Below are 27,337 nucleotides of genomic sequence, written 5' to 3' on the forward strand. Positions count from 1 at the left end.
TCAGTGTATAACACTGGGGTACAGTACAGGTGGGAACAGGTCTGTCAGTTTATAACATTGGGGTACAGTACAGGTGGGAACAGGTCTGTCAGTTTATAACACTGGGGTACAGTACGGATAGGGACAGGTCTGTCAGTGTATTACACTGGGGTACAGTACTGGTGGGGACAGGTCTGTCAGTGTATAACACTGGGGTAGAGTACTGGTGGGGACAGGACTGTCACTGTATAACACTGGGGTACAGTACTGGTAGGGAAAGGTCTGTCAGTGTATAACACTGGGGTACAGTACTGGTGGGGCACAGGTGTGTCACTGTATAACACTGGGGCACATTACTGGTGGGGACAGGTGTGTCACTGCATAACACTGGGGTACAGTATGGTGGGGACAGTTCGGTCAGTGTATAACACTGGGGTACAGTACTGGTGGGGACAGGTGTTTCAGTGTATAACACTGGGGTACAGTACTGGTGTGGAAAGGTCTGTCTCAGCATAACACTGGGGTACAGTACTGGTGGGGACAGGTCTGTCAGTGTATAACACTGGGGTACAGTACTGGTGGGGACAGGTCTGTCATTGTATAACACTGGGGTACAGTACTGGTGGGGACAGGTCTGTCAGCGTAGAACACTGTGATACAGTACTGGTGGGGACAGGTCTGTCAATGTATTACACTGGGGTACAGTACTGGTGGGGTCAGGTCTGTCACTGTATTACACTGGGGTACAGTACTGGTGGGGGACAGGTCTGTCAGAATATAACACTGGGGTGCCGTACTGGTGGGGACAGGTCTGTACAGTCCATAACAATGCGGTACAGTACGGGTGGGGAAAGGTTTGTCAGTCTATAACACTGGGGTACAGTACTGGTGGGGACAGGTCTGTCAGTGTATAACACTGGGGTACAGTACTGGTGGGGACGCGTCTGTCAGTGTATAACATTGGGGTACAGTACTGGTGGGGACAGGTCTGTCAGTCTATAACACTGGGGTACAGTACTGGTGGGGACAGGTCTGTCAGTGTATAACACTGGGGTACAGTACTGGTGGGGACGCGTCTGTCAGTGTATAACATTGGGGTACAGTACTGATGGGGACAGGTCTGTCAGTGTATAACACTGGGGTACAGTACTGGTGAGGACATGTATGTCACTGTATAACACTGGGGTACAGTACTGGTGGGGACAGGTCTGTCAGTGTATAACACTGGGGTACAGTACTGGTGGGGACAGGTCTGTCAGTGTATAACACTGGGGTACAGTACTGGTGGGGACAGGTCTGTCAGTGTATAACACTGGGGTACAGTACTGGTAGGGACAGGTCTGTCAGTGTATAACACTGGGGTACAGTACTGGTGGGGACAGGTCTGTCACTGTATAACACTGGGGTACAGTACTGGTGGGGACGCGTCTGTCACTGTATAACACTGGGGTACAGTAGTGGTAGGGACAGGTCTGTCTGTGTCTAACACTGGGGTACAGTACTGGTGGGGACAGGTCTGTCACTGTATAACACTGGGGTAGAGTACTGGAGGGGACAGGTCTGTCAGTGTATAACACAGGGGTACAGAACTGGTGGGGCACAGGTGTGTCACTGTATAACACTGGGGTACATTACTGGTGGGGACAGGTGTGTCACTGCATAACACTGGGGTGCAGTATGGTGGGGACATGTCGGTCAGTGTATAACACTGGGGTACAGTACTGGTGGGGACAGGTCTGTTAGTGTATAACACTGGGGTACAGTACTGGTGGGGACAGGTCTGTCAGTGTATAACACTGGGGTACAGTACTGGTGGGGACAGGTCTGTCACTGTATAACACTGGGGTACAGTACTGGTGGGGACAGGTCTGTCAGTGTATAACACTGGGGTAGAGTACTGGTGGGGACAGGACTGTCACTGTATAACACTGGGGTACAGTACTGGTAGGGAAAGGTCTGTCAGTGTATAACACTGGGGTACAGTACTGGTGGGGCACAGGTGTGTCACTGTATAACACTGGGGCACATTACTGGTGGGGACAGGTGTGTCACTGCATAACACTGGGGTACAGTATGGTGGGGACAGTTCGGTCAGTGTATAACACTGGGGTACAGTACTGGTGGGGACAGGTGTTTCAGTGTATAACACTGGGGTACAGTACTGGTGTGGAAAGGTCTGTCTCAGCATAACACTGGGGTACAGTACTGGTGGGGACAGGTCTGTCAGTGTATAACACTGGGGTACAGTACTGGTGGGGACAGGTCTGTCATTGTATAACACTGGGGTACAGTACTGGTGGGGACAGGTCTGTCAGCGTAGAACACTGTGATACAGTACTGGTGGGGACAGGTCTGTCAATGTATTACACTGGGGTACAGTACTGGTGGGGTCAGGTCTGTCACTGTATTACACTGGGGTACAGTACTGGTGGGGGACAGGTCTGTCAGAATATAACACTGGGGTGCCGTACTGGTGGGGACAGGTCTGTACAGTCCATAACAATGCGGTACAGTACGGGTGGGGAAAGGTTTGTCAGTGTATAACATTGGGGTACAGTACTGGTGGGGACAGGTCTGTCAGTCTATAACACTGGGGTACAGTACTGGTGGGGACAGGTCTGTCAGTGTATAACACTGGGGTACAGTACTGGTGGGGACGCGTCTGTCAGTGTATAACATTGGGGTACAGTACTGATGGGGACAGGTCTGTCAGTGTATAACACTGGGGTACAGTACTGGTGAGGACATGTCTGTCACTGTATAACACTGGGGTACAGTACTGGTGGGGACAGGTCTGTCAGTGTATAACACTGGGGTACAGTACTGGTGGGGACAGGTCTGTCAGTGTATAACACTGGGGTACAGTACTGGTGGGGACAGGTCTGTCAGTGTATAACACTGGGGTACAGTACTGGTAGGGACAGGTCTGTCAGTGTATAACACTGGGGTACAGTACTGGTGGGGACAGGTCTGTCAGTGTATAACACTGGGGTACAGTACTGGTGGGGACGCGTCTGTCACTGTATAACACTGGGGTACAGTAGTGGTAGGGACAGGTCTGTCTGTGTCTAACACTGGGGTACAGTACTGGTGGGGACAGGTCTGTCACTGTATAACACTGGGGTAGAGTACTGGAGGGGACAGGTCTGTCAGTGTATAACACAGGGGTACAGAACTGGTGGGGCACAGGTGTGTCACTGTATAACACTGGGGTACAGTATGGTGGGGACAGGTCTGTTAGTGTATAACACTGGGGTACAGTACTGGTGGGGACAGGTCTGTTAGTGTATAACACTGGGGTACAGTACTGGTGGGGACAGGTCTGTCAGTGTATAACACTGGGGTACAGTACTGGTGGGGACAGGTGTGTCACTGCATAACACTGGGGTGCAGTATGGTGGGGACATGTCGGTCAGTGTATAACACTGGGGTACAGTACTGGTGGGGACAGGTCTGTTAGTGTATAACACTGGGGTACAGTACTGGTGGGGACAGGTCTGTCAGTGTATAACACTGGGGTACAGTACTGGTGGGGACAGGTCTGTCACTGTATAACACTGGGGTACAGTACTGGTGGGGACAGGTCTGTCAGTGAATAACACTGGGGAACAGTACTGGTGGGGACAGGTCTGTCACTGTATTACACTGGGGTACAGTACTGGTGGGGGACAGATCTGTCAGAATATAACACTGGGGTTCAGTACTGGTGGGGACAGGTCTGTCACTGTATAAAACTGGGGTACAGTACTGGTTGGGACAGGTCTGTCAGTGTATCACACTGGGGTACAGTACTGGTGGGGACGCGTCTGTCACTGTATAACACTGGGGTACAGTACTGGTAGGGACAGGTCTGTCAGTGTATGACACTGGGGTACAGTAATGGTGGGGACAGGTCTGTCAGTGTATAACACTGGGGTAGAGTACTGGTGGGGATAGGACTGTCACTGTATAACACTGGGGTACAGTACTGGTAGGGAAAGGTCTGTCAGTGTATAACACTGGGGTACAGTATTGGTGGGGCACAGGTGTGTCACTGTATAACACTGGGGCACATTACTGGTGGGGACAGGTGTGTCACTGCATAACACTGGGGGACAGTATGGTGGGGACAGTTCGGTCAGTGTATAACACTGGGGTACAGTACTGGTGGGGACAGGTGTGTCACTGTATAACACTGGGGTACAGTACTGGTGTGGAAAGGTCTGTCTCTGCATAACACTGGGGTACAGTACTGTTGTGGAAAGGTCTGTCTCTGCATAACACTGTGGTACAGTATGGTGGGGACAGGTCGGTCAGTGAATAACACTGGGGTACATTACTGGTGGGGACAGGTGTGTCACTGTATAACACTGGGGTACAGTACTGGTGGGGACAGGTCTGTCATTGTATAACACTGGGGTACAGTACTGGTGGGGAACAGGTCTGTCGGAACATAACACTGGGGTACAGTACTGGTGGGTACAGGTCTGTCAGCGTAGAACACTGTGATACAGTACTGGTGGGGTCAGGTCTGTCCAGTGTATAACACTGGGGTCCAGTACTGGTGGGGACAGGTGTGTCACTGCATAACACTGGGGTACAGTATGGTGGGGACATGTCGGTCAGTGTATAACACTGGGGTACAGTACTGGTGGGGAGAGGTCTGTCACTGTATAACACTGTGGTACAGTACTGGTGGGGACAGGTCTGTCAGTGTATAACACTGGGGTACAGTACTGGTGGGGGACAGGTCTGTCAGCGTATAACACTGTGGTACAGTACTGGTGGGGACAGGTCTGTCACTGTATAACACTGGGGTACAGTACTGGTGGGGACAGTTCTGTCACTGTATAACACTGGGGAACAGTACTGGTGGGGACAGGTCTGTCACTGTATTACACTGGGGTACAGTACTGGTGGGGGACAGATCTGTCAGAATATAACACTGGGGTTCAGTAGTGGTGGGGACAGGTCTGTCAGTGCATAACACTGGGGTACAGTACTGGTGGGGACAGGTCTGTCAGTGTATGACACTGGGGTACAGTACAGGTGGGGACAGGTCTGTCAGTGTATAACATTGGGGTACAGTACTGGTGGGGACAGGTCTGTCAGTGTATAACACTGTGGTACAGTACTGGTGGGGACAGGTCTGTCAATGTATAAAACTGGGGGACAGTACTGGTGGGGACAGGTCTGTCAGTGTATCACACTGGGGTACAGTACTGGTGGGGACGCGTCTGTCACTGTATAACACTGGGGTACAGTACTGGTGGGGCACAGGTGTGTCACTGTATAACACTGGGGCACATTACTGGTGGGGACAGGTGTGTCACTGCATAACACTGGGGTACAGTATGGTGGGGACAGTTCGGTCAGTGTATAACACTGGGGTACATTACTGGTGGGGACAGGTGTGTCAGTGTATAACACTGGGGTACAGTACTGGTGTGGAAAGGTCTGTCTCTGCATAACACTGGGGTACAGTATGGTGGGGACAGGACGGTCAGTCTATAACACTGGGGTACAGTACTGGTGGGGACAGGTCTGTCAGTGTATAACACTGGGGTACAGTACTGGTGGGTACAGGTCTGTCATTGTATAACACTGGGGTACAGTACTGGTGGGTACAGGTCTGTCAGTGTATAACACTGGGGTACAGTACTGGTGGGTACAGGTCTGTCAGTGTATAACACTGGGGTACAGTAGTGGTCGGGTCAGGTCTGTCATTGTATAACACTGGGGTTCAGTGCTGGTGGGTACAGGTCTGTCAGTCTATAACACTGGGGTACAGTACTGGTTGGGGCAGGTCTGTCAGTGTATAACACTGGGGTACAGTACTGGTGGGGACAGGTCTGTCAGTGTATAACACTGGGGTACAGTACTGGTGGGGATAGGTCTGTCAGTGTATAACACTGGGGTACAGTACTGGTCGGGTCAGGTCTGTCAGTGTTTAACACTGGGGTACAGTACTGGTCGGGTCAGGTCTGTCACTGTATAACACTGGGGTACAGTACTGGTGGGGACAGGTCTGTCAGTCTATAACACTGGGGTACAGTACTGGTGGGGACAGGTCTGTCACTGTATAACACTGGGGTACAGTACTGGTGGGGACAGGTCTGTCAATGTATAACACTGGGGTACAGTACTGGTGGGGACAGGTCTGTCAGTGTATAACACTGGGGTACAGTACTGGTGGGGGCAGGTCTGTCAGTGTATAACACTGGGGTACAGTACTGGTGGGGACAGGTCTGTCACTGTATAACACTGGGGTACAGTACTGGTGGGGACGGGTCTGTTACTCTATCGCAAGGAATGCAGAGGCCCAGTGATTGTCACATGACACGACCCATCCCATCATCAGATGACGCAACCATCTTGCCGTGACATAATCTACCATCACATGACAGCAGCTGGCCTTGTCCTCTCTTTCCGACATGTAGGCCGCAGCTGCTGGCAGCAGTGTCTGGAGGAGCTCCTGAATAATCTTCCCGTTAAACCAGCTGAAGATGTCAATGGGCCTTCTGCCCTCCCTCAGCCTACCGCCTGCTGGGGGACTCGGCCTGCAGGCCGGCCTGTGGAAAGCGGCCTACATTTTCGGCTTTGGTGGGGTCAGCGTAAACCGTTGCTTCCGAACACATGGCGTAACAACAAATGCTCCCCTCAGGCATGGAACCTCAGATTTCCGAGGCCCCCCCCCCCTCCCCACCCCACTCACGCACCCCCTCCCCGTCCCCACTTTCCCCCCGGACCCCAGAGTGGGACGATGTACTCACTGGGGCAGATGAAGGCCTCCTTGGCGATGATACTCTTGTTGCAGGCGTAGCACAAGGTGTTGCCCGACACAGTGATGGAGTTGAAGAGGTGGCCGTTTGTGATCCGGGTCTCTCTCTCCTTCGCTTCTTTCTCTCTCTCTTTCAGCTTCTCCTTCTCCCTGTTCTGCTAAGGAAAACACGATGGCGTCAAGACAGTGGAACCTGGATGTGTCGCCGAGGTGCAGGACAAGACGGGAGCCGGCTGGCATCGCCGTTGCCTTGGATGCGTCCCAGGTTGGGACCTCAGCATTGGTGTCCCTTGCAAGCCTGGCCTCCCTGTACTGAAGGCAGTTACTCCACAGTCCACACTGTCTTGCACACTCCACCCCCTTTCTCCATCCTCAACCCAACCCTCATCATTCCCTCTCCAACTCAACCCCTCCCAGCACGCCTCTCAAAGAATGAGTTGGAGTGGATCACGAGTATATGAATCTCTGCTCAGACCTCCCCCTCTGGTGTAACTGCCTTCAGTTCTAAGAGCATAAGAAATAGGAGCAGGAGTAGACCATTCGGCCCATCGAGCCTGCCCTGTCATTCAATACTTTCCCGCCTACAACCCATATCCCTCGATTTCCTGACAGACTAAAAAAAATGTTCATCCCAGCCTTAAATATATTCAATGATGGAGCATCCACAACCGTCTGGGGTCGAGAATTTCAAAGATTCACAACCCTCTGAGTGAAGGAATTTCTCCTCATCTCAGTCCGAAATAATCAGCCCCTTATCCCGAGACTGTGCCCCCCCCGTGTTGTAGATTCCCCGACCAGCGGAAACAATCTCTCAGTGTCTACCCGATCCAGCCCCTTCAGAATCTTCCATGTTTGAATGAGATCGCCTCTCATTCTACTAAACTCCCGAGAGTATAGACCCAATTTACTCAGCCTCTCATCATCGGACAACCCCCTCATCCCAGGGATCAATTGAGTGAACCTTCACTGTCCTGCCTCCAATGCAAGTATATCCTTCCTGAGATATGGAGACCAAAACTACGCACGGTATTCCAGATGTGGTCTCACCAAAACCCTGTACAATTGTAGCAAGACTTCCTTTATTCATGTACTCCAGTCCCCTTACAATAAAGGCCAACGTGCCATTTACCTTCCTACTTGCTGTACCTGCGTGTTAACATTGTACGTTCCTTGTACAAGTACCCCCCCAAGTCTCTCTGAACGTCAACATTTCCAAGTTTCACGCCTTTTAAAAAAAAATCTGCTTTTCTATTCTTGCCACCAGTGAATGACTTCACACTTTCCCCACATTATATTCCATCTGCTGCCTTGCAACCCACTCACTTAACCTGTTTATATCTCTTTGCCGCCTGTCTCTGTCCTCACAACTAACATCCCACCTACCTTTGTATCGTCAGCAAACCTAGATACATTACTCTCTGCCTCTTCATCGAGTCATTAATATAGATTGTAAGTAGCTGAGGCCCCAGGACTGATCCTTACGACACTCCACTAGTTGCAGCCCGCCCACTTGAAAATGCCCTGTTTCGCCCTGCTCCTGGCTCCCTGTCGGTCAGCCAATCCTCTATCCATGCTAATATATTCCCCCCAACTCTCTGAGCCTTTTTCTTGCATATTAACCTTTTGCGTGTCACCTTATCAAATGCTTTTTTGAAAATCTAGGTAGACCACATCTACTGGTTCCCCTTTATCTACCCTCCTAGTTACAGCCTCAAAAAACTCTCATAAATTTGGCACACGATTTCCCTTTCGATAAACCATGTTGATTTTGTCTGATCATCCTAAGATTTTCTAAGTGTTTTAAGATTTCCTTAAGAATAGATTCCAGCACTTTACCAACGATTGATGTTAGGCTAACTCACCCATAGTTCCCTGTTTTCTCTCTTTCCCCTGTTTCTTGAATAGCGGGGTTATATTTCCGACCTTCCAATCCATGGGGACCGTTCTGGAATCTAAGGAATTCTGGAAGATGAAAGCCAGCGCATCCACTATCTCTGCAGCTACCTCTTTCAGAACCCCAGGGTGTCGGCCGTCAGATCCTGGGGATTTGTCGGATTTTAGTCCTTTAAGTTTCTCCAATACCTTTTCTCTGCTTACCTTAATTTCCTCACTCTTTCTCGTCCTGAGTTTACCCTCTATTTCTAGTTGTAACTTGTGTCTTCTACTGTGAAGACAGATACAAAATATTTGTTCAATGCCTCCGGGGGGGGAGTGGGGATGAATTGGAAATTTCCAAACCGAGATTGATAGATTTTTGCTGGGTTAAGGGGATTAACGGTTACAGAACCAAGGCAGGGAAATGGATTTAAGATCAGCCATTGAATGGTGGGACAGACTCGAGGGGCTGAATGGCCTCCTCCTGCTCCCAGCAGCAGAGTTTTTCCCTTCTGTCCGCACTCGACATGTTTTCCAAATTTTATGGCGGGGGGGAGTCTTGACTCTTTTACGGAGTTTTTCCAAATTTAGTGCCAATCAGGCACTTCAGTGGACAGCGGCTGGGCCTTCCATAGGATTTAGGACCCCCCCGCCCGCCCGCCGCTGGAAGTCCCGCCCTTGGAGAGATGCCGGCCAATCAGAGGCCGGAGACAGCAGCGCCATCGCGGAGGCGGTGGCTGCTGCTGGGGGGGGGGCGACCGTCCTGGAGGCCGAGCAACGTCGCTGGACCCAGGCCTCAGGTAGGCCAGGGTGGGAGGGGGTCTCACAGGGCGGGGGAGGGGGTGGAGGAGGTCACCCCCCCACCCCCCCCCTGCCCTTTCCCACGCCCCGGGCCGCCACCCCACCCGATTTTATGCTCTCCTCGCCTCCAAACCTGCCATGGGGTATTAGCATAAAATTCCAACCATTGGGTCCGATATTCCTGTCGAGACATTTTTAGTGGCGGTGGGGGGGGGGGGGGGGGGGGAGGGGTCTTAACCCTTTAACACGGAGATTGCGACCATTTTAGAGGAGGGTCAGTTGTGGCTCAGTGGGGTCGTGCCCTCTCACCTCTGAGTCAGAAGGTCGTGGTTTCGAACCCCACCCACCCCCCCCACCACTCCAGAGGCTCAAGCCCATAATCCAGACGAACACTCTCAGTGCCAGTATTGAGGGAGTGCTACACTGGAGTCTAACATCAGTGGTTGGGAAACTATTGGAAAAAATTCTGAGAGACAGGATTAATCTCCACTTGGAGAGGCAGGGATTAATCAGGGATAGTCAGCATGGTTTTGTCAGGGGGAGATTGTGTCTAACTAACCTGATTGAACTTTTCAAAGCGGTGACTAGATGTGTAGATGAGGGTAAAGCAGTTGATGTAGTCTATATGGACTTCAGTAAGGCTTTTGATAAGGTCTCGCATGGGAGATTGGTTAAGAAGGTAAGAGCCCATGGGATCCAGGGTAATTTGGCAAATTGGATCCAAAATTGGCTCAGTGGCAGGAGGCAGAGGGTGATGGTCGAGGGTTGTTTTTGCGAGTGGAAGCCTGTGACCAGTGGTGTACCACAGGGATCGGTGCTGGGACCCTTGCTGTTTGTAGTGTACATTAATGATTTAGACGTGAATATAGGAGGTGTGATCAGTAAGTTCGCAGATGACACGGAAATTGGTGGTGTTGTAAATAGTGAGGAGGAAAGCCTTAGATTACAGGATGATATAGATGGGCTGGTAAGATGGGCGGAGCTGTGGCAAATGGAGTTTAATCCTGAGAAGTGTGAGGTGATGCATTTTGGGAGGACTAACAAGGCAAGGGAATATACAATGGATGGTAGGACCCTAGGAAGTACAGAGGGTCAGAGGGACCTTGGTGTACTTGTCCATAGATCACTGAAGGCAGCAGCACAGGTAGATAAGGTGGTTAGGAAGGCAGATGGGATACTTGCCTTTATTAGCCGAGGCATAGAATACGAGAGCAGGGAGGTTATGATGGAGCTGTATAAAATGCTAGTTAGGCCACAGCTGGAGTACTGTGTATAGTTCTGGGCACCACACTATAGGAAGGATGTGATTGCACTGGAGAGGGTGCAGAGGAGATTCACCAGGATGTTGCCTGGGCTGGAGCATTTCAGCTATGAAGAGAGGCTGAAAAGACTAGGCTTGTTTTCCTTAGAGTAGAGAAGGCTGAGGGGGGACCTGATTGAGGTATACAAAATTATGAGGGGCATTGATAGGTTAGATAGGAAGAGAATTTTTCCCTTAGCGGAGGGGTCAATAACCAGGGGGCATAGAATTAGAGTGAGAGGCAGGAGGTTTAGGGGGGAGTTAAGGAAAGACGTTTTCACCCAGAGGGTGGTTGGAATCTGGAACACACTGCCTGAAGGGGTGGTAGAGACAGGAACCCTCACAACATTTTCGAAGTATTTAGATGAGCATTTGAAATGCCATAGTATACAAGGCTACAGGCCAAGGGCGGGAATATGGGATTAGAAATAGATAGGTGCTTGATGGCCGGCACCGACACGATGGGCCGAAGGGCCTGTTTCTGTGTTCTATAACTCTATGACTCTATGTCAGAAGGGCCGTCTTTCAGATGAGACGTTAAACTGAAGCCCCCGTCTGCCCTCTCAGGTGGATGTAAACGATCCCATGACCGCTATTGGAAGAAGAGCCGGGGTGTGCGGGGGTGGGGGGGGGGGAAGTTCCCCCCTGTGTCCTGGGGCCCAATATTTATCCCTCAACCAACATCACTAAAAAAACCAGATTATCACATTGCTTGCTTGTGGGAGCTTGCTGTGCGTAAATTGGCAGCCGTGCTTCCTACTTGAGAGCAGCGAGTAAACTTTGAGCGTGTCTCCTTCGCTGTGAAGCATTTTGGGACGTCTTGGAGGCTGGGAAAGGCGCTATACAAATGTAACTCTTTCTTTCTTTCATTTTGATGCCCGGCAAACCAAATTTCAGTGAAACCATCGGCAACAACTGCCGTGAACTGTCCCCTATTTTGCGAATTCCACCCACCGCCACCCCCCCCCCCCCCCCGACCCCCATCCCGATTCCTATCGTGCCTTCAGCTGCCTGGGAGCTCTGGAACTCCCTCCCTAAGCCTCTCCGTCTCTCTCTCTCTCCTCCTTTAAGACGCTCCTTACAACCGGCCTCTTTGACGAGCTTTTGGCTCACCCTACCCCCCCCCTAATATCTCCTTATGTGGCTCGGGGTCAAATTTGTTTGATAACATTCCTGTGAAGCACCTTGGGATGTTTTACTGCGTTAAAGTCGCCATATAAATGCAAGTTGTTGTTGTTGTAATCGTGGAGTTGGTTGGAGGGGGGGGAGGGGGCACAGGGGTTGATGGGGCGACCCGGACTCCAATACCCCACACGTTTGGTTTCAAACAACATCCGGCGGAAGACCGGGTTGATTCAGGCCTGGGGCCAGGTAGCAGTTGCCCCGGCAACGCACGCTGGCAAGGGCGCACCCCGTAGCTGCAGGCAACGCCGGCCACCGTGGGGTTGACTAACGCAAGCCCACGTCCGCTCACGAGCTCTCTCTCCGCAGCAGAGGTGTTGAGAAATCGCGGGCAGCTGTTTTCTCTTGATACGAGCTTCTCGGCCCGGGCCCCTGAAATGAGGAAGTAGCCGAACCCTTCCTGTTTCGATAACAACAGAAGGCCTCTTAGTATAAGGCAGGGGAGCGGAGGATGGTTGGGGAGTGGGGGGGGAGGGGGGGTGATGCGGGGAGGAGCCGGGAGGTGAACAAGTTTCCAGAACAATCTCTTATCCTGTTCGGAATATGCCGGAGAGAGGCACAGTTCTCTGGTGGAAGGGGGGAAAGGAGGGGGGGAGGGGGTGCGTTGAGGGGGAGGTAGGGGTCAAACGCGGGGGTCAATCCAACAGGAGCCCCAGACCGCGGGCCCTACCTTGGATGAGTTTCTCCACACAGTGCAGGGCCACTTGTTACCTCGACGCAGGCTGTGGATGGAGCCCGGGCCTGTTCGGCCCTTGCTGCTGGGGCTCGGTCACACACTAGCGTCTCACCCTTGGCTGCAACCTCCCCTGTCTGAATAGAGCCCATCCCCTGCCAAGCTTCCAGCAGCGGTTGGCGGGGGGAGGGGGGGGGGCGTGGATGGGGGAGGCCCCTGCAGGCAGTCACCCCGAGGGGTTGCACTGACCGCCAGTTGGCAACCGGGGGGGCGACCCCCGCCGACTACTGCGACCGGTTGCCGAGGAATCGGGAGATGGTCAGATTTGTCCGTTAGTTGGAGAGACTGGGAGAAGGTGGGATTGGTCTCCTGGGAGCAGAGAAGGTTAAGGGGGAGATTTAATCGGGGCGTTCGAAATCAGGAAGGGTTTCGATGGAGTAAATAAGGAGAAACTGTTTCCAGTGGCAGGAGGGTCGGTAACCAGAGGGACACAGATTGAAGATAATTGGTAAAAGAACCCGAGGGGGGGAGAGGAGGAGAATATTTTTTTAATGCAGTGAGTTGTTGGGATCTGGAACGCGCTGCCTGAAAGGGCGGTGGAAGCAGATTCAATAATAACTTTCAAAAGGGGAATTGGATAAATACTGGAAGGGGAGAAATGTGCAGGGATGTGGGGCCGAAAGAGCGGAGAGTGGGAGTGGGACTAATTGGAGAGTTCTTTCAAAGAGCCAGCACAGGCACGAAGGGCCGAATGGACTCCTTCTGGGCTGTAAGATTCTCTGATCGGATCGCCAGATTGAAAGCGACAACAACTTAACACAAATACCAGGAACTCGTGATTTCCTCAATTTAATGAGCTGGAATTAATCTCGTTTCTCAAAACTCGGGGCTGTAAACATAAGACAGTCGTTGGTAAATCCAACTGGGAATTCAGGTCGAACCTCTTTACCCAGACAGTGGTGAGAATAGCAGGGGTGGGGAGAAGGTGATGGGGGCGAAAGCGAAGGGAGAGTCACCGGGGCTGTGGGGGGGGGGGGGGGGGCGAGAGGAAGATAGAGATGGGAGAAGAGGGCCTGAGGGTTGAAAGGTCGGGGACGCTGACTGTGGACCAAGGGTGAAATGTTGGGGCGCAGGTGCGGCTGTAGACTACGGGGTTGTGGGTGGGGGGGGGGGGGAAGGTCGGGGACAGGTGTCGTGCGGGTGTGGGGAGACCGTGCGAGCAAGGTGGGCAAGTGCGTGACAATCCAAGATCGGCCTGCGGGAGAATGGGATGGCCAGAAAACCTCCGCAAAATCTCCCCAAGGACTTCCCCCAGAGATCACAGTCTGCTTGGCTCCTTGTCACATTGTCTGGACAGAGCTCGGCGAGCACAACAACTAGTCTTTACATTCGAAACGGGAGCAGGCCATTCGGCCCCTCCAGCCTGTTGTCCCATTCAATCACATCAGGGTTGATCTGTATCTTGACTCCAACTGCCCGCCTTGATTCTGTCACCTTAATCCCCCTTAACCCAACAAAAATCTATTGATCTCACTTTGGAAATTTCCCCCCAGCCTCGACAGCTTTTCGGGGGGAGAGAGTTCCAGATTTCCCACTCCCCTTTGTGTGAAGAAGTGCTTCCTGACATCACCCCCTGAACGGCCTGGCTCCAAATTTTAAGGTTCTGCCCCCTTGTTCTGAACTCCCCCTCCCCCCCCCACCAGAGGAAATAGTTTCTCTCTATCGACCCGATCGAATCCTTTAATCATCTTAAACCCCCTCGATTAGATCACCCCCTTAATCTTCTACACTCGAGGGGAATCCAAGCCCAGTCTGTGTGACCTGTCCTCGTTAATTAACCCTTTCAGCACCCCCTCGGAATGCTCTGGAGAAACAGCTTTTATTTATTGCCCCATCCCTAATTGCCCCTTGAGAAGGTGGTGGTGAGCTGCCTTCTTGAACCGCTGCAGTCCATGTGGGTTAGGTACACCCACAGTGCTGTTAGGGAGGGAGTTCCAGGATTTTGACCCAGCGACAGTGAAAGAACGGCCGATATAGTTCCAAGTCAGGATGGTGTGTGACTTGGAGGGGAACTTGCAGGTGGTGGTGTTCCCATGCATCTGCTGCCCTTGTCCTTCTAGTTGGTAGAGGTCGCGGGTTTGGAAGGTGCTGTCTAAGGAGCCTTGGTGCATTGCTGCAGTGCATCTTGTAGATGGTACACACTGCTGCCACTGTGTGTCGGTGGAGGAGGGAGTGAATGTTTGTAGATGGGATGCCACTCAAGCGGGCTGCTTTGTCCTGGATGGTGTCGAGCTTCTTGAGTGTTGTTGGAGCTGCACCCATCCAGGCAAGTGGAGAGTATTCCATCACACTCCTGACTTGTGCCTTGTAGATGGTGGACAGGCTTTGGGGAGTCAGGAGGTGAGTTACTCGCCACAGGATTCTGACCTGCTCGTGTAGCCACGGTATTTATGTGGCTACTCCAGTTCAGTTTCTGGTCAATGGTAACCCCTAGGATGTTGATAGTGGGGGATTCAGTGATGGTAATGCTGTTGAATGTCAAGGGGAGATGGTTAGATTCTCTCTTGTTGGAGATGGTCATTGCCTGGCACTTGTGTGGCGTGAATGTTACTTGTCACTTATCAGTCCAAGCCTGGATATTGTCCAGGTCTTGCTGCATTTCTACACAAACTGCTTCAGTATCTGAGGAGTTGTGAATGGTGCTGAACATTGTGCAATCATCAGCGAACATCCCCACTTCTGACCTTATGATGGAGGGAAGGTCATTGAAGAAGCAGCTGAAGATGGTTGGGCCTCGGACACTACCCTGAGGAACTCCTGCAGTGATGTCCTGGGACTGAGATGATTGACCTCCAACCACCTTCCGTTGTATGTCGACCTGCCATCACACTTTAAAGGTGGACACGGATAGATCATCGAGGTGGGGCAGAGAGCGTCCCCGGATTGAGACAATTTTAAAGGAGCTGTGTTGGGAAACGGGGCCAGCAACCTAACAGCAGTGCAGCAGCAGAGGAGGTGAAGAGCCCTCCTAGTGGGTTGTAACGGGCTAAAATGGGGCAGGATTTGACAGCAAGGGCAGGAACTCGAGGCGACCGAAGAGTCGGATTCGAGATTCGCGCGAAGAAAAGACCCAAAAGGGCGATTAAACATTTGGAATGGTCGGGCAGAGGGACGCGGAACAGACACGTACACCTTCCCACGTCACACGGGTTGATATACAGATGATGGTCACAGGGCCGACAGACAGCACCACGTGATCGAGGAGGGAGACTGCGGATCACTCCTCGCCGCGGAGGGCTGGGCCTCGCTCAGAATCCCGGGGCTGCATCTGTGGCGGCGGATGAGAGAGAGCGGGAGGACCAGCCGTGGCCCCTCTCACTTGCCTGAGCCCTGACTCTCAATCGGTGCAGCAGCGGGAGAGGTGCCGATTAACCCTCGCTCTGACATTGCTCGCCCACCGTTCCCTCAGCCCCGAGGCCGGTCCTCCACAGGAGAGCCGGACGGATTGGCACCCCAGAATATTAAAGCACAAGAAGGGGTCATTTGGCCCCTTCGTGCCTTCGGCAGCTCGCCCCATTTCCGCCCCAAACCCCCATATCCCTGCAAATTCTCCCCCTTCCAGTATTTATCCAATTCCCCTTTGAAAGTGACCCCGAGTAACGTAAGGAGATATTAAGGGATGGGCGACCAAAAGCTCAGTCAAAGATGTTAGTTTTAAGGAGCGTCTTAAAGGAGGAGAGAGAGAGAGGCGGAGAGGTTTAGGGAGGGAATTCCAGAGCTCCCAGGCAGCTGAAGGCACGGCCGCCAATGGTGGAGTGATGGGAATCGGGAGGGATGGGCGAGAGGCCGGAATTGGAGGAGGGCAGAGATCTCGGAGGGTTGTAGGGGGCTGGAGGAGGTGACAGAGATAGGGAGCGGGATGAGGGGCCATGGAGGGGACTGAAAACAAGGAAGGGAATTTTAAAATCGAGGCGTTGCCAAACCGGGAGCCAGTGTCGGTCAGCGAGCACAGCGGGGGATTGAAGAGTGAACGGGACTCTTGAGTTAGGATGGCACCAGTGTATGTCAACAATTCTCGAAGGGCAAATAAGGTCACAGAGGGCTTAGATTGGGTCTTACAGAGACCACGGTCGCAGAGACACTGGCACGGCAGCCTCTCAGGGTTGTTACCATTCTACGTTCAGTTAATCCCCCTCCCACATACCCTGATTAATATAGACTACATTGGCCTGAACCACACTCACTCAGTGGCTGACGCGCTGGAAGCCCCAGATGACTAGCTGAAACTTCCATTCACTCTGGGGAAAACCCTTCCCTGGCACAGTCGGACAGGGAGGGGGTAGGGGTGTGAAAAGACACTTGGAAAGGGGACTCCAACAGTCAGCTAACATGCTCTGATATATCCCACACCCCTCACTGTAACACTCTGATATATCCCACACACCTCAATGTAACACTCTGATATATCCCACATCCCTCACTGTAACACTCTGATATATCCCACACCCCTCACTGTAACCCTCTGATATATCCCACACCCCTCACTGTAACACTCTGATATATCCCACACACCTCAATGTAACACTCTGAGGGCGGCACAGTGGCGCAGTGGTTAGCACCGCAGCCTCACAGCTCCAGCGACCCGGGTTCAATTCTGGGTACTGCCTGTGTGGAGTTTGCAAGTTCTCCCTGTGTTTGCGTGGGTTTCCTCCGGGTGCTCCGGTTTCCTCCCACATGCCAAAGACTTGCAGGTTGATAGGTTAATTGGACATTATAAATTGCCCCTAGTATAGGTAGGTGGTAGGGAAATATAGGGACAGGTGGGGATGTGGTAGGAATATGGGATTAGTGTAAGATTAGTATAAATGGGTGGTTGATGGTCGGCACAGACTCGGTGGGCCGAAGGGCCTGTTTCAGTGCTGTATCTCTAAACTAAACTAAACTAAACTAAAACACTCTGATATATCCCACATCCCTCACTGTAACACTCTGATATATCCCACACCCCTCTCTGTAACCCTCTGATATATCCCACACCCCTCACTGTAACACTCTGATATATCCCACACCCCTCACTGTAACACTCTGATATATCCCACATCCCTTACTGTAACACTCTGATATATCCCACACCCCTCTCTGTAACCCTCTGATATATCCCACACCCCTCACTGTAACACTCTGATATATCCCACACCCCTCACTGTAACACTCTGATATATCCCACACCCCTCACTGTAACACTCTGATATATCCCACACACCTCACTGTAACCCTCTGATATATCCCACACCCCTCACTGTAACACTCTGATATATCCCACACCCCTCACAGTAACACTCTGATATATCCCACACCCCTCACTGTAACACTCTGATATATCCCACACCCCTCACTGTAACACTCTGATATATCCCACACCCCTCACTGTAACACTCTGATATATCCCACACCCCTCACAGTAACACTCTGATATATCCCACACCCCTCACTGTAACACTCTGATATATCCCACACCCCTCAATGTAACACTCTGATATATCCCACACCCCTCACTGTAACACTTGGATATATCCCACATCCCTCACTGTAACACTCTGATATATCCCACACCCCTCACAGTAACACTCTGATATATCCCCACACCCCTCACTGTAACACTTGGATATATCCCACACCCCTCACTGTAACACTCTGATATATCCCACACCCCTCACAGTAACACTCTGATATATCCCCACACCCCTCACTGTAACACTCTGATATATCCCACATCCCTCACTGTAACACTTGGATATATCCCACACCCCTCACTGTAACACTCTGATATATCCCACACCCCTCACTGTAACACTCTGATATATCCCACACCCCTCACTGTAACACTCTGATATATCCCACACCCCTCACTGTAACACTCTGATATATTCCACACCTCTCACTGTAACACTGTGATATATCCCACACCCCTCACTGTAACACTCTGATATATCCCACACCCCTCACTGTAACACTCTGATATATCCCACACCCCTCACTGTAACACTCTGATATATCCCACACCCCTCACTGTAACACTCTGATATATCCCACACCCCTCACTATAACACTTGGATATATCCCACACCCATCACTGTAACACACTGATATATCCCACACCCCTCACTGTAACACTCTGTTATATCTCACACCCCTCACTGTAACACACTGATATATTCCACACCTCTCACTGTAACACTGTGATATATCCCACACCCCTCACTGTAACACTCTGATATATCCCACACCCCTCACTGTAACACTCTGATATATCCCACACCCCTCACTGTAACACTCTGATATATCCCACACCCCTCACTGTAACACTCTGATATATCCCACACCCCTCACTATAACACTTGGATATATCCCACACCCATCACTGTAACACTCTGATATATCCCACACCCCTCACTGTAACACTCTGATATATCCCCACACCCCTCACAGTAACACTCTGATATATCCCCCACCCCTCACTGTAACACTCTGATATATCCCACACCCCTCACTGTAACACTCTGATATATCCCACACGCCTCACTATAACACTCTGATATATCCCACACCCCTCACTGTAACACTCTGATATATCCCACACCCCTCACTGTAACACTCTGATATATCCCACACCCCTCACTGTAACACTCTGATATATCCCACACCCCTCACTGTAACACTCTGATATATTCCACACCTCTCACTGTAACACTGTGATATATCCCACACCCCTCACTGTAACACTCTGATATATCCCACACCCCTCACTGTAACACTCTGATATATCCCACACCCCTCACTGTAACACTCTGATATATCCCACACCCCTCACTGTAACACTCTGATATATCCCACACCCCTCACTATAACACTTGGATATATCCCACACCCATCACTGTAACACACTGATATATCCCACACCCCTCACTGTAACACTCTGTTATATCTCACACCCCTCACTGTAACACACTGATATATCCCACACCCCTCACTATAACACTTGGATATATCCCACACCCATCACTGTAACACACTGATATATCCCACACCCCTCACTGTAACACTCTGTTATATCTCACACCCCTCACTGTAACACACTGATATATCCCACACCCCTCACTGTAACACTCTGATATATCCCACACCCCTCACTGTAACACTCTGATATATCCCACACCCCTCACTGTAACACTCTGATATATTCCACACCTCTCACTGTAACACTGTGATATATCCCACACCCCTCACTGTAACACTCTGATATATCCCACACCCCTCACTGTAACACTCTGATATATCCCACACCCCTCACTGTAACACTCTGATATATCCCACACCCCTCACTGTAACACTCTGATATATCCCACACCCCTCACTATAACACTTGGATATATCCCACACCCATCACTGTAACACACTGATATATCCCACACCCCTCACTGTAACACTCTGTTATATCTCACACCCCTCACTGTAACACACTGATATATTCCACACCTCTCACTGTAACACTGTGATATATCCCACACCCCTCACTGTAACACTCTGATATATCCCACACCCCTCACTGTAACACTCTGATATATCCCACACCCCTCACTGTAACACTCTGATATATCCCACACCCCTCACTGTAACACTCTGATATATCCCACACCCCTCACAGTAACACTCTGATATATCCCACACCCCTCACTGTAACACTCTGATATATCCCACACCCCTCACTGTAACACTCTGATATATCCCACACCCCTCACTGTAACACTCTGATATATCCCACACCCCTCACTGTAACACTCTGATATATCCCACACCCCTCACAGTAACACTCTGATATATCCCACACCCCTCACTGTAACACTCTGATATATCCCACACCCCTCACTGTAACACTCTGATATATCCCACACCCCTCACTGTAACACTCTGATATATCCCACACCCCTCACAGTAACACTCTGATATATCCCACACCCCTCACTGTAACACTCTGATATATCCCACACCCCTCACTGTAACACTCTGATATATCCCACACCCCTCACAGTAACACTCTGATATATCCCACACCCCTCACTGTAACACTCTGATATATCCCACACCCCTCACTGTAACACTCTGATATATCCCACACCCCTCACTGTAACACTCTGATATATCCCACACCCCTCACTGTAACACTCTGATATATCCCACACCCCTCACTGTAACACTCTGATATATCCCACACCCCTCACTGTAACACTTGGATATATCCCACACCCATCACTGTAACACTCTGATATATCCCACACCCCTCACTGTAACACTCTGATATATCCCCACACCCCTCACAGTAACACTCTGATATATCCCCCACCCCTCACTGTAACACTCTGATATATCCCCCACCCCTCACTGTAACACTCTGATATATCCCACACCCCTCACTGTAACACTTGGATATATCCCACACCCATCACTGTAACACTCTGATATATCCCACACCCCTCACTGTAACACTCTGATATATCCCCACACCCCTCACAGTAACACTCTGATATATCCCCCACCCCTCACTGTAACACTCTGATATATCCCACACCCCTCACTATAACACTTGGATATATCCCACACCCATCACTGTAACACACTGTAACACAATAGAGAGGGAGAAACAGAGACCTCTACCAACTAGAAGGACAAGGGCAGCAGACACATGGGAACACCACCACCTGCAAGTTCCCCTCCAAGTCACACACCATCCTGACTTGGAACTATATCGGCCGTTCCTTCACTGTCGCTGGGTCAGAATCCTGGAACTCCCTCCCTAACAGCACTGTGGGTGTACCTACCCCACATGGACTGCAGCGGTTCAAGAAGGCAGCTCACCACCACCTTCTCAAGGGCAATTGGGGATGGGCGACAAATGCTGGCCTGGCCAGTGACGCCCACATCCCACAAATTGAAAGGTAAAAGATGATCGGAGTATGTGTGACAATAATGCCCTGCTCACCCACCAAATACTTGCATTTATATAGCGACGTTAACAAATTAAAACATCCCGAGGTGCTTCACAGGAGCGTTACCAAACAAAATTTGACCCCGAGCCACATGAGGCGATATTAGGGGACGGGCGACCGAAAGCTCGGTCAAAGAGGTCGGTTTTAAGGAGCGGCTTAAAGGAGAGAGAGAGAGAGAGAGACGGAGAGGTTTAGGGAGGGAATTCCAGAGCTTAGAGCCCCCCCAGTCGGCTGAAGGCACGGCCGCCAATGGTGGAGCGATGGGAATCGGGGGGATGGGCGTGAGGTCGGAATCCGAGGGTTGTCGGGTCGGAGGAGTTTACAGATAGAGGCCATTCCTCTATTTGACCATGGGGAGGGGGTTTGACGAGTTCAGGGAGAGGGGGTGAATCACGGTAATCTGACCCAACGTCTCCACATGCCGGGGTTAAAAACTGAGGTGCAACAATGGAGCATTCTGCACCTCTTTAGAGGTGACACAGAGACATAACCCCTCATACAGACCCACACACCCACGGATATATACACATATGCAGCTATAGAAACAGAGCTCAGTTTGGGTTCCACCAGGGCCACTCAGCTCCTGACCTCATTACAGCCTTGGTTCAAATAGGGACAAAAGAGCTGAACTCCAGAGGTGAGGTGAGAGTGACTGTCCTTGACATCAAGCCTGCATTTGACCGAGTATGACATCAAGGAGCCCTAGCAAAACTGAGGTCAATGGGAATCAGGGGAGAAAACCCTCCACTGGTTGGAGTCATACCGAGCACAAAGGAAGATGGTTGTGGTTGTTGGAGGTCAATCATCTGAGCTCCAGGACATCACTGCAGGAGTTCCTCAGGGTAGTGTCCTCGGCCCAACCATCTTCAGCTGCTTCATCAATGACCTTCCTTCAATCATGAGGTCAGAAGTGGGGATGTTCACTGATGATTGCACAATGTTCAGCACCATTCGCGACTCCTCAGATACTGAAGCAGTCCGTGTAGAAATGCAGCAAGACCTGGACAATATCCAGGCTTGGGCTGATAAGTGGCAAGTAAGATTCGCGTCACACAAGTGCCAGGCAAAGACCATCTCCAACAGGAGAGAATCTAACCATCTCCCCTTGATGTTCAATGGCATTACCATCGCTGAATCCCCCACTATCAACATCCTGGGGGTTACCATTGACCAGAAACCGAACTGGAGTAGCCATATAAATACCGTGGCTACAAGAGCAGGTCAGAGGCTAGGAATCCTGTGGCGAGTAACTCACCTCCTGACTCCCCAAAGCCTGTCCACCATCTACAAGGCACAAATCAGGAGTGTGATGGAATACTCTCCACTTGCCTGGATGGGTGCAGCTCCAACAACACTCAAGAAGCTCGACACCATCCAGGACAAAGCAGCCTGCTTGATTAGCACCCCATCTACAAACATTCACTCCCTCCACCACCGACGCACAGTGACAGCAGTGTGTACCATCTACAAGATGCACTGCAGCAACGCACCAAGGCACCTTCAACAGCACCTTCCAAACCCGCGACCTCTACCAACTAGAAGGACAAGGGCAGCAGACACATGGGAACACCACCACCTGCAAGTTCCCCTCCAAGTCACACACCATCCTGACTTGGAACTATATTGGCCGTTCCTTCACTGTTGCTGGGTCAAAATCCTGGAACTCCCTCCCTAACAGCACTGTGGGTGTACCTACCCCACATGGACTGCAGCGGTTCAAGAAGGCAGCTCACCACCACCTTCTCAAGGGCAATTAGGGGACGGGGAATAAATGCTGGCCTGGCCTGGCCTGGCCCACATCCCGTGAAATGAATATAAATAAAGCCACAGACACTTACAGATATAGACAGATACACACACATGGACTGACAAATATGCAATGTGCACACAAAGAGAAATCTTCCATCGTAGCACATGAGGCTGGAGTGTGGATGATTCAGGGGCCACATCCTGTGATTGTGTCAGAGAACTCAGACTGACCAGACATTCCTGGAAGTCTGCATGTTTCACATATACCCAGAGTGTGAGAAAGATCATACATTAATCCTGCACTGTCAGTCGTGGCACAACGCAAAGCATCTCTCCCACATCCTCCAAAATCCCGCACAACGGACAGCGGACTCGGGAATAAACCTATCTCCCTTCAGACAAATTCGATCCAGAGCCAGTCTCCCGTTAACTCACACCAGCCCACAACGGCCCACCACACTCTCGTGTAGTTCTGACACGTGCACATCCAACGGCGCCAGACTCCGGCACATCAACAGTCCTCCTTCATCTCCGGGCCCAGGAAAGGAGCGGCAGCAGGCTATTCAGCAGTGGGTGGCATCACTGCTTACCCTAATCCTGACTGCACGCAATCTGGGCGAAGGAGCCGAGACTGAGTAATTGTAGAGAGTGGCTGATTATTTAGCAGGTAGGGGTAACTCACTGTGTAACTGTACTGAGTCACTGTTTATTCAGGGTGAGGGTCACTCGCTGTGTAACTGTACAGAGTCACTGTTTATTCAGGGTGAGGGTCACTCACTGTGTAACTGTACTGAGTCACTGTTTATTCAGGGTGAGGGTAACTCACTGTGTAACTGTACTGAGTCACTGTTTATTCAGGGTGAGGGTCACTCGCTGTGCAACTGTACAGAGTCACTGTTTATTCAGGGTGAGGGTCACTCACTGTGTAACTGTACAGAGTTACTGTTTATTCAGGGTGAGGATCACTCACTGTGTAACTACAGAGTCACTGTTTATTCAGGGTGAGGGTCACTCACTGTGTAACTGTACTGAGTCACTGTTTATTCAGGGTGAGGGTCACTCGCTGTGTAACTGTACAGAGTCACTGTTTATTCAGGGTGAGGGTCACTCACTGTGTAACTGTACAGAGTCACTGTTTATTCAGGGTGAGGGTCACTCGCTGTGTAACTGTACAGAGTCACTGTTTATTCAGGGTGAGGGTAACTCACTGTGTAACTGTACAGAGTCACTGTTTATTCAGGGTGAGGGTCACTCACTGTGTAACTGTACAGAGTCACTGTTTATTCAGGGTGAGGGTCACTCACTGTGTAACTGTACAGAGTCACAGTTTATTCAGGGTGAGGGTAACTCACTGTGTAACTGTACAGAGTCACTGTTTATTCAGGGTGAGGGTCACTCACTGTGTAACTGTACAGAGTCGCTGTTTATTCAGGGTGAGGGTCACTCACTGTGTAACTGTACAGAGTAGCTGTTTATTCAGGGTGAGGGTCACTCACTGTGTAACTGTACAGAGTCGCTGTTTATTCAGGGTGAGGGTCACTCACTGTGTAACTGTACAGAGTCGCTGTTTATTCAGGGTGAAGGTCACTCACTGTGTAACTGTACAGAGTCGCTGTTTATTCAGGGTGAGGGTCACTCACCGTGTAACTGTACAGAGTCGCTGTTTATTCAGGGTGAGAGTCACTCACCGTGTAACTGCACAGAGTCACTGTTTATTCAGGGTGAGGGTCACTCTTTGTGTAACTGTACAGAGTCACTGTTTATTCAGGGTGAGGATCACTCACGGTGTGACTGTCCAGAGTCGCTGTTTATTCAGGGTGAGGATCACTCACTGTGCAACTGTACAGAGCCACTGTTTATTCAGGGTGAGGGTCACTCACTGTGTGACTGTACAGAGTCACTGTTTATTCAGGGTGAGGGTCACTCACTGTGCGACTGTACAGAGTCAATGTTTATTCAGGGTGAGGGTCACTCACCGTGTGACTGTCCAGAGTCGCTGTTTATTCAGGGTGAGGGTCACTCACCGTGTGACTGCACAGAGTCGCTGTTTATTCAGGGTGAGGATCACTCACCGTGTAACTGTACAGAGTCGCTGTTTATTCAGGGTGAGGGTCACTCACTGTGTAACTGCACAGAGTCACTGTTTATTCAGGGTGAGGATCAATCACAGTGTAACTGTACAGAGTCGCTGATTATTTAGCAGGTAGGGGTAACTAACTGTGTAACTGTACAGAGTCGCTGTTTATTCAGGGTGAGGGTCACGCACTGTGTAACTGTACAGAGTCACTGTTTATTCAGGGTGAGGGTCACTCACTGTGTCACTGTACAGAGTCACCGTTTATTCAGGGTAAGGATCACTCGCTGTGTAACTGTACAGAGTCACTGTTTATTCAGGGTGAGGGTCACTCGCTGTGTAACTGTACAGAGTCACTGTTTATTCAGGGTGAGGGTCACTCACTGTGTAACTGTCCAGAGTCACTGTTTATTCAGGGTGAGGGTCACTCGCTGTGTAACTGTACAGAGTCACTGTTTATTCAGGGTGAGGATCACTCGCTGTGTAACTGTACAGAGTCACTGTTTATTCAGGGTGAGGATCACTCACTGTGTAACAGTACAGAGTCACTGTTTATTCAGGGTGAGGATCACTCTTTGTGTAACTGTACAGAGTCACTGTTTATTCAGGGTGAGGATCACTCACTGTGTAACAGTACAGAGTCACTGTTTATTCAGGGTGAGGGTCACTCGCTGTGTAACTGTACAGAGTCACTGTTTATTCAGGGTGAGGGTCACTCGCTGTGTAACTGTACAGAGTCACTGTTTATTCAGGGTGAGGATCACTCGCTGTGTAACTGTACAGAGTCACTGTTTATTCAGGGTGAGGGTCACTCGCTGTGTAACTGTCCAGAGTCACTGTTTATTCAGGGTGAGGGTCACTCGCTGTGTAACTGTCCAGAGTCACTGTTTATTCAGGGTGAGGGTCACTCGCTGTGTAACTGTCCAGAGTCACTGTTTATTCAGGGTGAGGGTCACTCGCTGTGTAACTGTCCAGAGTCACTGTTTATTCAGGGTGAGGGTCACTCGCTGTGTAACCGTACAGAGTCACTGTTTATTCAGGGTGAGGATCACTCGCTGTGTAACCGTACAGAGTCACTGTTTATTCAGGGTGAGGATCACTCGCTGTGTAACAGTACAGAGTCACTGTTTATTCAGGGTGAGGATCACTCTTTGTGTAACTGTACAGAGTCACTGTTTATTCAGGGTGAGGGTCACTCGCTGTGTAACTGTACAGAGTCACTGTTTATTCAGGGTGAGGGTCACTCGCTGTGTAACTGTACAGAGTCACTGTTTATTCAGGGTGAGGGTCACTCGCTGTGTAACTGTACAGAGTCACTGTTTATTCAGGGTGAGGGTCACTCGCTGTGTAACTGTACAGAGTCACTGTTTATTCAGGGTGAGGGTCACTCACTGTGTAACTGTACAGAGTCACTGTTTATTCAGGGTGAGTGTCACTCACTGTGTAACTGTACAGAGTCACTGTTTATTCAGGGTGAGGGTCACTCACTGTGTAACTGTACAGAGTCAATGTTTATTCAGGGTGAGGGTCACTCGCTGTGTAACTGTACAGAGTCACTGTTTATTCAGGGTGAGGATCACTCGCTGTGTAACTGTACAGAGTCACTGTTTATTCAGGGTGAGGATCACTCGCTGTGTAACTGTACAGAGTCACTGTTTATTCAGGGTGAGGGTCACTCGCTGTGTAACTGTACAGTGTCAATGTTCATTCAGGGTGAGGATCACTCGCTGTGTAACTGTACAGAGTCACTGTTTATTCAGGGTGAGGGTCACTCACTGTGGAACTGTAGAGTCACTGTTTATTCAGGGTGAGGATCACTCGCTGTGTAACTGTACAGAGTCACTGTTTATTCAGAGTGAGGGTCACTCGCTGTGTAACTGTACAGTGTCAATGTTCATTC

The 27,337-nt window shown here is 50.7% G+C and overlaps 1 protein-coding gene across 3 annotated transcripts in view; it reads right to left on the reverse strand.

Moving 5' to 3' along the window:
• LOC137356956 (rho guanine nucleotide exchange factor 2-like) overlaps positions 1-27,337 on the reverse strand; it is a 257,769-nt gene that overhangs the window by 181,148 nt on the left and 49,284 nt on the right. For 2 of the 3 annotated variants that reach the window (XM_068022843.1, XM_068022844.1), the window contains exon 9: positions 6,732-6,897. In XM_068022843.1, coding sequence (XP_067878944.1) covers positions 6,732-6,897 — 166 coding nt within the window. The remainder of the gene's footprint in view (positions 1-6,731; positions 6,898-27,337) is intronic. The other variant, XM_068022845.1, reaches the window with a different exon arrangement.

This window comes from Heterodontus francisci, chromosome 46 (genome assembly GCF_036365525.1).
Source record: "Heterodontus francisci isolate sHetFra1 chromosome 46, sHetFra1.hap1, whole genome shotgun sequence".
NCBI lineage: Eukaryota > Metazoa > Chordata > Chondrichthyes > Heterodontiformes > Heterodontidae > Heterodontus > Heterodontus francisci.